This window comes from Rhinopithecus roxellana, chromosome 10, assembly GCF_007565055.1.
Source record: "Rhinopithecus roxellana isolate Shanxi Qingling chromosome 10, ASM756505v1, whole genome shotgun sequence".
NCBI classification, from domain to species: Eukaryota; Metazoa; Chordata; class Mammalia; order Primates; family Cercopithecidae; genus Rhinopithecus; species Rhinopithecus roxellana.
The window spans coordinates 1,817,111-1,831,328 of NC_044558.1; the positions used below are offsets into that span (position 1 = coordinate 1,817,111).

The window sequence follows — 14,218 nt, forward strand, 5'->3', positions numbered from 1 at the left end:
ATCGGGGAGACATGGGCCTGTGAAAAGATGTAATCTACCATTCTTAACATATCAAGGAATGGAAAAAGCAATTTTCCCAAAGAAGCAGGGCAGGACATACAGGCCCATCCAAACACAGAACAATCGCTATGAGCTCAGAAGCCACTCATGGTTTTCTGCCTAATGGTTGAAATCATTTAAACGAATATTTTCCAAACTCATTTGATGACCTAGCTTTATTTTCTTTTACATAATCATTAACAATAAAAAACCACTTTTAAAGGACTCCATTTTTGTTAAACATTTTTATAGACATGAACTTTTTCAAATATGTTTATCTGTGCTCATGTTTCATCAGCAAAACTTTCATAGACTAGCCAGATTTCTGCAATGTAACCTCTTCTGATCCTTTCAGCATAACTGGTTGAAATATGTATGCTAAAGCAAACAAATTTGATGATATATTTTATCTTTTAAATATCTATAAAACTATGCTTACAAGATCACATTTGTAGAGCAAAAAGTTTTAAATGTGAAACATGAGTCTTTTTTAAAATTTAGAGTGGAAATTTACAGTTCTCTTTATTCTGTGAGACTTTCCAGGCATATTATTTAACTTCCTTTGTTTTCCATATCCTAACGTGCTAAGGAAGTGGCAAAGAAAAAACAACCTCAGCTTTAAAATGACTTCCCCTTTGGAGAACTATGAACTCAGTTTTACAGTATTGTCATTTCCAAATAGCAGATCTGTTTTCACCGCATGAGTACACTTCTGAGATTATATATAACAGGACCCAGGAGTTAAATCAGGACTCAGGAAGAGATAGTCCCATAATGATGCTGCCTCAAAACTCTTGGCATATTGGTAAGGGTTTACTTATATTTTGCTCTGCCATTTGGGAGATGGTGGGTATAGTAAGAATACGTGTAACAACAGACAGATATAAATATTATGTAGTAAGGTAAAAAGAAAACAGGACATGAGAAATGTAAAAAAATTGGAAGTTTTGTGGAACTTAGAGTAGCAGCAGATTGAAATCCAAGAAAGGAGGAAATCATTAATAAAGTAAACAGAAAATGTGTTCTAAAGACTGGAGATTAGAAGTCACACAAGGATATAAAGTTGTGGAAATGGAAAGAAGGGATAAATTAGAAACTTATTGTTCTCAAGTACCAGGTACTACAGTAAATGCTTTAGGTCATTTCAATTTAATTCACGCATGTAACCTATTTTACAGATATTATTGTCTCCACTGGTAGATGGAACATGAAGACTTATAAGGACTAACTGATTTATGTAAGGTCATATAGTAGAATCTAAAGTATAATTTAAATTCAGGACCAGCTAAGTCTGAGCCCTTGATCTTTCTGCTATAAATTTTAATAAAACAAATAAATAAAAAGACATTATGATAAAAAACAAAGAATAAGTCCTTGATGGACCCTAAAGAGTAAGGACTCAGAAAGGAATATATGGCTAAGAAGTATTTCAGAGCACATCTGAAATTAGTAGTATCCTTTCAACTTGCACTTCATAGACATTTAGTGGAAATAAAGAATCACGAAGGGAGGATTTTGCTGTATTCGGGACTTATAACTCCTAAATAGGATTGAGGCTTTTGAAAATGCAGTGCTCCTTCTGTTGGCACTGTGTCTCTGTGCCATTCCTCAGTGCAATTACTACAAACAGCTTAATATTTTGTAACTATTTTGCTTGTGACTAAAGACCAGCATATTTCTAGAAAACCAGCAGAAATTCTGATATTTTTCAAAGCCTTCTTTTTGAAAAAGGCTTTCTACAGTTTGAGAAGCTTGGCTGCCTTCTATCTGGCAAGACTCATCTTAATGAATTACAGTTTTCATAATTCATGTGTGTTACTTAAAAGATAATATTATTTAACTTTCAACATGCTATCTGCCATGTATCTAATTAGAAAAGGAATGGGAAAGATGAAGGTCTTGAATTGGTGAGATGGTATTAGATATATAGAGGGTCACAAGTTCTGGCAATTATACTTTAATAGTTCCCCTTCTCAAGACTTTCCTACTGCACTGTTTGTTCATGTTCATCAGATCTTGATTGTGTTGGTGTCAGAGCTTACTATCCTTTTCTTCTTTATAGTTCATCTTTAGCTCTAACCATTCTTACAAATGGGCACTCAGAGTTTCCTGGAAGGATTTAGGCAGATGAAATGACCTCCTAGGATAATCATACACATGAGGTTTGATGGAACTAAATATTCTTATCATTAGGAACAAAAGAAATAAGAGAAAAAAGAAGACCAACTTAATAAGTGTTTTGGACAAGATGGAAAAGAAGGAAATTGTCCATTCCACACTTATTTCTCCCTGTTTGGTTCTATAGGGAGGATTTTCTCTTGATTTGGGTACATTTTCCAAGAATGATGGATGTGACTGATGATAGTTGTAATAATAATGTCTCCTCTATGGTTATTGCTGACTGTTGCCAAACTCACTTGGGATTGCTTCTTCTTAGAGAAGTGCCCAGGATCCATTTTAGTTTCAAAGCATCACTTGAGAAACTAAAGATGTCCACCAAAGCAGCTCGCACCTTCTGTCTCTGCTTTTGCATGGCCCAAGCAGCATGGGCCTTTCCACGTTGGGTACTGTTCTTTCTGTCCTCTTAGGGTTGTTGTTTTTTGTTGTCTGGGATTATACATGCTCAGTTTAACTCTGACTTCATCTTTTCTGTAAGATACTAATGAAAATACTATTTAAGATAGTTCTGTAGCAGTTACAGCTGTTACATACTCCTCAAGTAAACAGGATGATAAATATTATTTTTAAGTATTTCTTATATATTTATTTATCCCTATGAATTAATCATCCCATCTTCCTTTAAAATAATCTTTCTATAATGTAAATTTTATTTATTACACCCTGATTAAATTCTTTAAAGTCTCCAAATAACTTTCAGAATAAATTCTCAACTCCTTCGCTTGTGTATTGCTCTTGCCTATCTCAATTCATTCTTTCTGCACATGTGTAGCATAAACTTTATTAGATGCAGAACTGAGCATGACTGAAAAGACAGGGAGAAGTGAGGAAGTGGCAAGATTCTGTAGGAATAATAACATAGTGACCCTGAAGAAAAGTGGATAGCTTTGGTAAATAATCATGAGCTCAATCAGCAGTTATTATAGTGACCTCCAAATGTTGATTTGCTTGTACATTCCAGTCACAAGCCACTGAGTGGAATGCAGGCAAGAACTCTTATTCATTCCTCTGTTCCCATAATGAAGCACAAGATCTGGTACATATGTCATACTCAAAAAAGGAGCAAATGAATGAACAAAGTAGGGCGATAACGTTAGGAGGAAAAACACATTAGTAAAACTGAGGAGAGGGTCAAAGGGTTGAGAAGTAAAAATAACTCAATAACCCAAAATGCTAATCAATTACCCCAAACAGCCACAAAATATATTTGGACATAGAATACAATTTTTCAATGAATCATGTACTAAAATATCTGCCCTGTTACAAACCATTTGGTGCCTTTCCATCACAAACAGGAGCTAATCCTGTGGCTTTTCCTGGGAAAAGGACTTTCTTTTGTGGTATCCTTGACAGGTGGAAGAATAATTCATCTTACTCCTTCTATTTTATTTTGGATTTAAGTCATTGAGGTCATCTGACATTTCTTAGAAATACATGAAATTCTACCCTGCTATATTTTGTTTCTCCAGATTTTGGAAGATGCTGCTGTCATCAGAACCTTTTCTCTGCTATGGTAACTTGCATCCTGCTCCTGAATTCCTGCTTTCTCATCAGCAGTTTTAGTGAGTTCTGATGGATGATGACTTTTGGGCTTACAATCCTTTATCCTACCTTATCCCTACTCACTACCCTAAATGCATATTTTGAGGGAAATAGAACATGTAAAAATAATGTTGGAACTTCAATAGCTATATCCTGTAAATAAAGGTGTCTAAATTATTTTTATGCATTTCATATTAAATTTTTTGTTGACATTTTTCTCCTTCAGATAAAGATAATTTCCAAGTTCGGCCGGGCACAGTGGCTCAGGCCTGTAATCTCAGCACTTTGGGAGGCCAAGGCGGGGAGATCACCTGAGGTCAGGAGTTCAAGACCAGCCTGGCCAACATAGTGAAACCACGTCTCTATTAAAAATACAAAAATTAGCTGGGTGTGGTGGTTGCGCCTATAACCCCAGCTACCTGGGGGGCTGAGGCGGGAGAATTGCTTGAACCCAGGAGGCGGAGGTTACAGTGAGCCTAGATTATGCCACTACACTCTAGCCTGGGCGACAGAGCAAGACTCCATCTCAAAAAAAAAAAAATAAAGAAAAAAGATAAAGATAGTTTCCAAATGTAAAATGTCTCATTGAAAAAATATGGATATTGTATTTTTGCAAATAGAAAAATAGGTTAATAAAAACTTACAAGTTACAGAAATCAAAGAATTAAACAAAATTAAAAACATATATGTGTTATACACCATGGAATACTATGCAGCCATAAAAAAGGATGAATTCATGTCCTTTGTAGGGACATGGATGAAGCTGGAAACCATCATTCTGAGCAAACTATCTCAAGGACAGAAAACCAAGCACTGCATGTTCTCACTCATAAGGTGGGAACTAAACAGTGAGAACACTTGGACACAGGGTGGAGAACATCACACACTGGGGCTTGTCACAGGGTGGGAGGATGGGGGAGGGATAGCATTAGGAGAAATACCTAATGTAAATAACGAGTTAATGGGTGCAGCACACCAACACAGCGCATGTATACATATGTAACAAACCTGCACATTGTGCACATGTACCCTAGAACTTAAAGTACAATAAAAAAATATATATATATATAGTTAATATATTAAAGCCAGAGAAAAGCACTGTTGTTAAAAATACCAATTTGTGGCATTTTTTATAGTTTTATATAAAATGTTTTAAGAAAATTTTGCATTATATTTTATCTATTGGTTATTACCTGTATAGTTCTTTAACATTTTTATTTTATCACATATCACTTATGATACCTTGTTTTATTGGCTGTGTAGTTTTCCATCATTTGGATATACCCAAATAGATTTTAATAAGACTTTATGAGTGATTATTGAAGTTATTTAATTGCTTGGTATTTCAATAATTTTTCAAATATATTACATTTCATAGATCTGACACAGAAATTATTTTTAAGGTTTTTCATTATTTTCTATATTTTTCATTAGTGCCAAATTTGTAGTTTAAATAAAATTTATTGTTGTTAAAGTAGATTCTTTTTTTTAAAGAGACAGAGCTTCACTCTGTCACCCAGGCTGGAGTGCAGCTACAGATGTGTGCCACTATACTCAGCTAATTAAAAAATTTTTTTGTATAGATAGAGTCTCACTATGTTGTCCAGGCTGATCTGGAACTCCTGGCCTCAAGCAATCCTCCCACCTCTGCCTTTCTAAGTGCCGAAATTACAGACATGAGTCATGGCTTCTGGGCTAAATTAACATTTTAAATGCTGTTGAAATTTAATCATGGTATTCAAATGATTATTTTAATTGAATGCTTACTTTATTTGTGCAATTTTCTTATTTCTGTTTAATCTTAGATACTATTACTATATCTTTGTATACTCCAAAATAGTATTGGTTCTTGCCCAGTTACAAATATTTTTGATTAATGTATTTGTTTTTGTTTTTGTTTTTGTTTTTTGAGATGGAGTCTCGCTCAGTCGCCCAGGCTGGAGTGCAGTGGCGTGATCTCGGCTCACTGCAAGCTCCGCCTCCCGGGTTTACGCCATTCTCCTGCCTCAGCCTCCTGAGTAGCTGGGACTACAGGCGCCCGCCACCACGCCCGGCTAATTTTTTGCATTTTCAGTGGAGACGGAGTTTCACCTTGTTAGCCAGGATGGTCTCAGTTTCCTGACCTCGTGATCCGCCCGCCTCGGCCTCCCAAAGTGCTGAGATTACAGGCCTGAGCCACCGCGCCTGGCCAATGTATTTGCTTTTAAAATGCTTTACATTTCTTGCTGTTTAATATTGTATTTTATTAGACAAAAATGGCCATTTTACAACACATATACAAATCATTAAGCTAATGTAATGTCACACATAAATCCATTCCTCAAACAGGTAACTGGATTTTTATCAACCACTTTTTTCTAAGTATGTTTTCTTCTTCTCTCCCACCTACCTTCCAACCCCACCAGAGATAATGTCTATCATGAATTGTGCATTTCTCACTACCTTACTTTTTAATAATAAAATACTTTCTAATAATATGATAGATAACAGATGCAGAAATAATGTATTGTTTAGTTTTGCTTATTTTAAGCTTTATAATATATCAAACTGCATTTAGTGTTCTGGGACTTGCTTTTATCTTTCAATATTATATTTCTAAGCTTCATCTCTGTTGTTACAATGGCTATAATTAATTCACTTTTCATTAAGCAAAATATATTATCTTGTATAAATGAATATTCCCAATGAATTCATCTATTATCCTGTCAATAGTTATTTGGATTTTTCATTACTATGGTCAAATATACTGCTATAAATATGTCTCTGGTGCAGATTTGTGGGCATTTACTAGGGTCTATAGGTAGAAGTAGAATTACCAGGTTCTGGGATGTGCATGTTTTCAACTTTACCAAATAGGATGAATTCTGCCAACAATGTATATGTGTTTTCAGTGACCCATATCCTCACTAATATTTTAAATATTCAGAGTTCTAAAGTTTTGCCAATCAAGAGAGTGTAAAGCTATATCTTTTCATCTTATCTTTCAATTTCCTTAAGACTAACAAGTTTAGGCATTTCTCCATGTATTTAATGGTCATGCCTTTTGTTTTCTTCTGTGAAATATCTGTTCAAGTCATTTGCCCATTTTGCTTATTTTTCTAAATACATACATTTAAAAAATATAATCTATAGACTTTTCCATAGTCATAATACGTGTTGCTAATATATTCTTCACCTTTGTGACTTTTCACTTTTTATATGGCGTATTTTGAAGAATAGAAGTTCTTAATTTATCAAGTTTTCCTCAATAATTTTTATCACAACTTGGTAGAAATTTGGTATGTCTAAAAATTCAGTAGAAATCCTAATGTACACATTGAAAAAATACCTTAATCAATATATTAAAAAAAAAGAAATGGCAAATATCAATCATATTAGAATATATATCTCTGTGTATGTGTGTGTGCGTGTGTACCAACTACATTTTTAAGAGCTTTCATTAGACTTATGAGTTATATGATATGGGCACAGGCATTAGAATGCCCCTCACACACATTTCAACTAAAAAGAAAAATGTACATATAGAAAGAAATAGGAAACAATAGGAGCACTAGGAACTCAGAAAGAGAAATATAAGGAAACCAAAATTTCTGGTTATTCTCATGAGTATAGTATAGGCAAGACCACACTGAATGAAGACTTATGGTTAACTCACAATCCACTTTCAGAAAGAATATTGTTATCTCTTGTGAAAAATATATTCTCACTGAGCCATTGTGGACTGAAACTCAGAAATGGGAAGCCTTTTCTATTGTATTCTCTCGCCCTGTTTCTCTCTCTCTCTGTCTCTTCCTCTCTCCTTCTCTTTCTTTCTCTTTTTCCCTTTTTCTTCCTCCTTATTACTTCTCTCTGTCCCTTTGGCTCACTTGCTCTTCTTACTAACACACCCTCTCATCGTCATCATATGCGCAGAGTTCATAAAGTTTCACGTTGAAAAGTCATGGTTGCTTTAAAGTTTTCTCCCTTCACATTGGCTTCCCAATTACGTTTTTATTGTCTGTTCCTCAAAATTTTGGCTTACAAGTAGATTTAGGTTAATATTAATTTCACTTGTTTTAAGTGGATATTTTTCACCTAGGATTTTTTAAAATCCATTTTACTTATTTCAAATTTTTAAGATGGGATTACGAGTAGTCAGTGGTCATCTGAAGGACTGACCTTTTCTGAAGTGGTTGTCTACCTGTGATCCACAGAGCTGATGATTAGGGAAGGTGGAGTAACATACTACAATCATGGATGACTAGGTCTCCTCCAGCAAAGGCTATTGCAGAATGTATTTAAAACATTTGAGGATATAAATACTCAAAAGTATTTAAGGCTGTAGATTTTATTGAGTAGAAAATTATGTCAGCCTTACAGGATGTTTTCAATTGTTAAGTATATAAAACATCTCCTTCAAAAATATGAGGTGGAATCCTCAGATACAGATTATTTTGAAACTGACTAGCCAAGGGACTTTCTTTCATTCTGCCTGCAAAACAGCCAACCTTACCTTTTCTGTGGTTTATATTGGTGGGAATTGCACAGAACGGAAAAATTTCTTTCCCTTCTTTTTATTTTCACATTACAATGCAAAGCAAAACTATGCTGCAATGTGGTCTCTAGTTTCCTTTCATGAAAAATTAAAGCTTCTCACCTCGAATTTTCTCATTTTTCTTTTCTCTCTACTATAAGTTCTAATAACAACATTTAAGCTAAATGATCATCATCCATCTCACCTACTTATATTATTTCTGCCTTCTAATCTTTGCCATCTCTAGTATATGTTTCTGTCTTTCTTGTAGATGGAACAGATTTGGAGTTGAGGCTGGTCGATGGAGATGGTCCCTGCGCTGGCAGAGTGGAGGTGAAATTCCAGGGACAGTGGGGAACTGTGTGTGATGATGGGTGGAACCCTGCTGCCTCAATTGTCGTGTGCAAACAGCTTGGATGTCCATTTTCTTTCGCCATGTTTCATTTTGGACAAGCCGTGACTAGATATGGAAAAATTTGGCTTGATGATGTTTCCTGTTATGGAAATGAGTCAGCTCTCTGGGAATGTCAACACCGGGAATGGGGAAGCCATGATTGTAATCATGGAGAAGATGTTGGTGTGAACTGTTATGGTAAGAGTCTAACTAGAGTAGGAAGGCAAGGTAAGACCTACCCTCAGGAATCATCTGCTGGAAGGTAGGGGTTTCTATTTTGACTTTAATAGTATCCCTCTGGGAGGTGTAGAAAATATTTTATATACTCTACCCTTCCCTTACTTCCAAAGTAATGTTTAATTGCTTTTCTTTTTATAACTGTAACTGAGTTTAGAAAGAAATGGAGAGAGAGACAGACAGACAGAGAGAGAGAGAGAATATATTACAGTTACCAATGTAATATCTTTATCATAACTGTAATTGAGTTTAGAAAGAAATTAAGAAGGTTGGGAGCAGGGATAGTTTTGATTTCAGTGCCCTTTTTCATGTACCAGGTACACTAACAGAACAAATATTTTCTGAAAAATGAGGTATAAAATTAAAGCAAAACGATAAAGAATATCATGCTAATGATTGATTTTTTCACCTAGGATTTTTGTTTGTTTGTTTGTGTATTTGTGTTTAGGAAACAGTCTCACCTACCCCTCCTATAAGTATTTTCAGTTAGGTTTTTTTTTTTTTTTTTGGTAACTTCATTCATAACAGGGCTATCTTCTAAGAATCCTTTTGATTTTATTTCAGGTTCAAAATTGAATCAATTTTTCATATGTCTGCTTGTCTTTCTCATAGGTGAAGCCAATCTGGGTTTGAGGCTAGTGGATGGAAACAGCTCCTGTTCAGGGAGAGTGGAGGTGAAATTCCGAGAAAGGTGGGGGACCATATGTGATGATGGGTGGAACTTGAATACTGCTGCCGTGGTATGCAGGCAACTAGGATGTCCATCTTCTTTTATTTCTTCTGGAGTTGTTGATAGCCCTGCTGTATTGCGCCCCATTTGGCTGGATGACATTATATGCCAGGGGAATGAGTTGGCAATCTGGAATTGCAGACATCGTGGATGGGGAAATCATGACTGCAGTCACTATGAGGATGTCACATTAACTTGTTATGGTAAGAGCTCAAGACATGTAGAAGAAAGGAACAATTTGTTTAGAAATAGTATGTATGGAAAGAAAAAGGTCAATCATTCTCTGGAGAAGAGTTTTCTCTGGTTATAACAAAATTTTGTTACCCCTGAAATTGCTCCATTCTGGAGTTTTCCTAAACACTCTTCCTAAAATTGCTCTTCCTAACAAATGTAAAGCACATTCTGAGTTTTAATATTTCCAATTACTCAGCAGTATTCCACAGGCTGATCAAATCTTTTTTCTAAAAACCTTTTTCAAATAACTTCCTGACATAATATCATATTTTCCCCTTCTTACTCTGATGTCACTCATTCTTAGTCTAGTTTCCCCACTTTACTAATTCTTTCCAGCTACCAAAACTTAGATTTCATCAGGACTAAGTCCCTAATCTCACACTACACTCTTTCCCTTGGCAATTTACTTTCTTAGCTTAACAAAAATTCCACACCAGACACCTCCTAAGAGCTCTAGATACATATATCCGTGTGCCTACGAAGGGTCCAAAATGTACTTGAACCCTTAACGTTTCCAAAAGTAAGCTTATTATCCTTGTTTACTCATCATCAAATCTTCCTAAGCTCAGTAAATAGTATTACTTCCCACTTGATTGTTCAAGTCAGAAATCTAAGGGAACACTTTTTTTTTTTTATACTTTAAGTTCTGGGTACATGTGCACAACGTGCAGGTTTGTTACATAGGTATACATGTGCCATATTGGTTTGCTGCACCCATCAACTCGTCATTTGCATTAGGTATTTCTCCTAATGCTATCCTTCCCCCAGCCCCCCACTCCCCGCACGGGCCCCGGTGTGTGATGTTCCCCGCCCTGTGTCTATGTGTTCTTGTTGTTCAACTAGGGGATCACTTTTAAGTCCTTCATTTCTCTGTTAGCACACTATATTCATTACATGACCAGATGGAAATGATTATACTATTTAAATATTTTAAAATGTGGCTTCTTTTTTGGGGGGACAGAGTCTCATTCTGTCGCCCAGGCTGTTGCCCAGGCTAGAGTGCAGTGGCGCAATCTCTGCTAACTGCAACCTCCGCCTCCTGGGTTCCAGCTATTCTCCTGTCTCAGCCTCCTGAGTATCTGGGACTACAGGCACCTGCCACCATGCCCAGCTAAAGTATTTTTAGTAGAGGCGGTGTTTCACCATATTGGCCAGGCTGGTCTTGATCTCCTGACCTTATGATCTGCCCGCCTCAGCCTCCCAAAGTGCTAGGATTACAACCATGAGCCACCACACCCGGCTGAAGAATGTGGCTTCTTTACACCATTTTCATTGCTATCAATATAAACCAAGCAACAATCACTCACCACCTCTAAGAAGTGACTATGGAAAGCAACGACCTCTCCCCAGTGGCCTCTCTGCAGTCATTACAAACACCTTCAAATCTATTCTCCACACTGCAGCGGAAGTGATGTTTTTTGAAGCACATTTATTTGACCTTAAAGTAATACAGGAAATTTCTTATTATCTGCAAGATGTTGCTACTCTCTCCTCTTTTCTGCTTGATCTCTGCTGCGTTCTTTCATGTCCATGATATTTTCCGTCCCACCTCAGAACATTGAGACATTCTTTTCCTCTAGGTAGAAAAAAACTCTTTCTCCTTCATTTCTCTTAGCTAAATTTGGTTATCCATTAACGTCATCTTTTTTTTTTTTTTTTTTTTTTTTGAGACGGAGTCTCACTCTGTCGCCCAGGCTGGAGTGCAGTGGCGTGATCTCGGCTCACTGCAAGCTCCACCTCCCGGGTTCACGCCATTCTCCTGCCTCAGCCTCCCCAGTAGCTGGGGCTACAGGCGCCCGCCACCACGCCCGGCTAATTTTTTTGTGTTTTTAGTAGAGACGGGGTTTCACCATGTTCGCCAGGATGGTCTGGATCTCCTGACCTCGTGATCCGCCCGCCTCGGCCTCCCAAAGTGCTGGGATTACAGGCGTGAGCCACGGCGCCCGGCCCATTAACGTCATCTTAAAGAACACTTCCTCAGGGAAGACTTTCTCAAATATAAACATATCCTATTCATATGCTGTGATGGCACTCTGTCCTAATTCTTCTTGTGTTGATAACATTTTAGTTATTTAATTTCTTGCCTTCTCTCAAATATGCTAATACCAGAGGGATGGGAATTATTTTAAACTTATTTATTCCTAACAATTAGCATAGTTTTCAGCAATTTTTTGTGATCTATACATGTTTATGTTTTAACTGGTTAATTTATTAGAAACTCGGGAAGGTGGAAGAGGCATAGAAAATATGATGTCTTTGTTCCTATTCTTAAAATCCAGTTCCTCCCTATCATTTTTTTATGTTTGGAATTTCAGGAAGATACAATATTCTTTAATTTCTAAGTGATCTGTCTCCTACTGGATGACAGAGTTCTTACAAAAAGTGAATAATAATCTGAAAGAACTTAAAGTCTTGGAGTAGTTCAAAGTCAGGAAGAGTACTTAGAACTTTCTGTAAAATCTTCTAATTTCTTCTATTTTTTCTTCTATGAACATCTACAGGTTTGTAAACTCCAATAAATGTTTTGAAATAAAGATACAAATTAGTATCAGATTATTTAATAGGATGACTTACTTAATGTAAGTCTTTAGAATTGGGTTACTGAAATCTGAGGTCTTAAAAGCGGTTTTTCAACAAACAGTATTTCAAAGGGACAAACCCAATTCTCCTGAAGTAAGAAAGGACTTGGTGGCCTCCAAGGGTAGAGAAAACACTGGAGTAGCTGTAACTTAATGAGGAAGGTTGCGTGATAGTTGATGAAGCTGAGGGCTTGTACTCAGAGACTGGGGAGCTATGGCAAGAGTTTTAGACTTTATTTTAATAGCCAAGGGTATTCTTTGAAGGGTTTTATGCAAATAATTACCATGATAAAATTTGATTATTATAATATCATGGGGACTAACTGAATGAACAATAGCTTTTGAGAGCCAAGCTTGGATGCAGAGAAACGAGTTAAGAAGACCCTGAAGGAGGTCAGGTAAGACATGATAGTGGTTTGACTAGGGCTAAAATAGTTAAGATAGAGATAAGTGGATGGATTAGAGTTATAATTACACAACAGCTTTGATAGTACCAAGAGAAGTGAAAAAAGAGGTGAGAAAGAAAGAAGGGTAAGAATTTTTCCCAAATTTCTTATGTGTACAGACTTGTAGCTAGTAGTACCATTTAAAAGCAAGATGCTAAGAGTGTTAGAACATTTTTGAGGTACTTGGAAAATATGTAGGTGGATATTCCCACTGGAAATTCTCAGAAGAAATGTCTGAATTAGAGATATAAATTTAATATCAGCATATCAGCAGTGCTTGAGGACTTTGCAATTGATAAAATCTTGGGAGATTTTAGAGGAATTAAGACAGATATGATTTTGTGGTTTACAAATTTACTATAAAGATAAATCCAAGGAAATTCTTAAAACATTTTTGATAATTTGCAGTAATGCCTACTGAAGTGGACATTTTATTTTGATTTATAAATGTCATCATAGCCCCTAAGAATTCTATTATTTAACCTAAAATGTGTTTTAATTGTTACATGGTTTGAAAACATTTCTCCTTATGACAGAATGGGGAAGATAAAAGTATCCAGTTACAATTTCAAATTTGAGATAATACCCTTTATTTTACATAGTTTTTTCTTGTTTATTAAACTTTGCTACACATATCTTCTGATTATGTTTAACAATTTTGGCACATAACACAATATTGTATATATAATTATATTTTTAAGTCGGTTTTTGTAGAAGAAACTCGGATTAAATAATTTGTTATTTATATTTTTACTTTGGTATTGACACCTATAGACTAGTTTGATTGGATTACTTGAGTCTGCAAACATAATTTATTTTATTTCTTCCAGCTACCTGAATGTGAAAGGAACATCAGCAGCAGAATTAGCAAAAGTTAGTTTTATATTTTCACTGCGTTTAAGTGACCACAAATGTCCCCCAAAGTGCAAAACAGAGTATCAAATTCTCGCCAAAATTACAGCTATTGAAAGCAAGTAGTAATGATGAGGGTGGTATATAGGCATAGAAACAAAAGAGAACAAAGGGAAATCAAGTCTAGGTTTGATACAGTACAACTGAATGGGAGAATGAAGAAGTGAGGAAGGGGACTTTAGTCCAGAAGCTGGTAAATCATATGAAAATACTGGCTTACAGTGCGAGAATACTACTCCGAGTGGAGAAAGGAACTACAGAGATAAGTGATAAGTGACAAAGAGATGATTTCGCTAGGGCTTTTTCTTGTTGTGTACTAGACACAATGACTGATTCTGTGAAAAATAAGAAAAAGGTATGTGTTACATATTTTGTCCTCAAGGAACTAATAATCTACTGGGCAAACAGTATGAA

General features: G+C 35.9%; 1 protein-coding gene across 1 annotated transcript in view; it reads left to right on the top strand.

Moving 5' to 3' along the window:
* Positions 1-761: 761 nt before the first annotated feature.
* The window catches only part of CD163L1 (CD163 molecule like 1), a 91,520-nt gene continuing 78,063 nt past the window's right edge, over positions 762-14,218 (top strand). The window contains exons 1-4 of the mRNA XM_010388036.1: positions 762-844; positions 3,687-3,779; positions 8,544-8,864; positions 9,516-9,836. Of these exons, the coding sequence (XP_010386338.1) occupies positions 814-844; positions 3,687-3,779; positions 8,544-8,864; positions 9,516-9,836 (766 nt within the window). The 5' untranslated portion in view covers positions 762-813. The remainder of the gene's footprint in view (positions 845-3,686; positions 3,780-8,543; positions 8,865-9,515; positions 9,837-14,218) is intronic.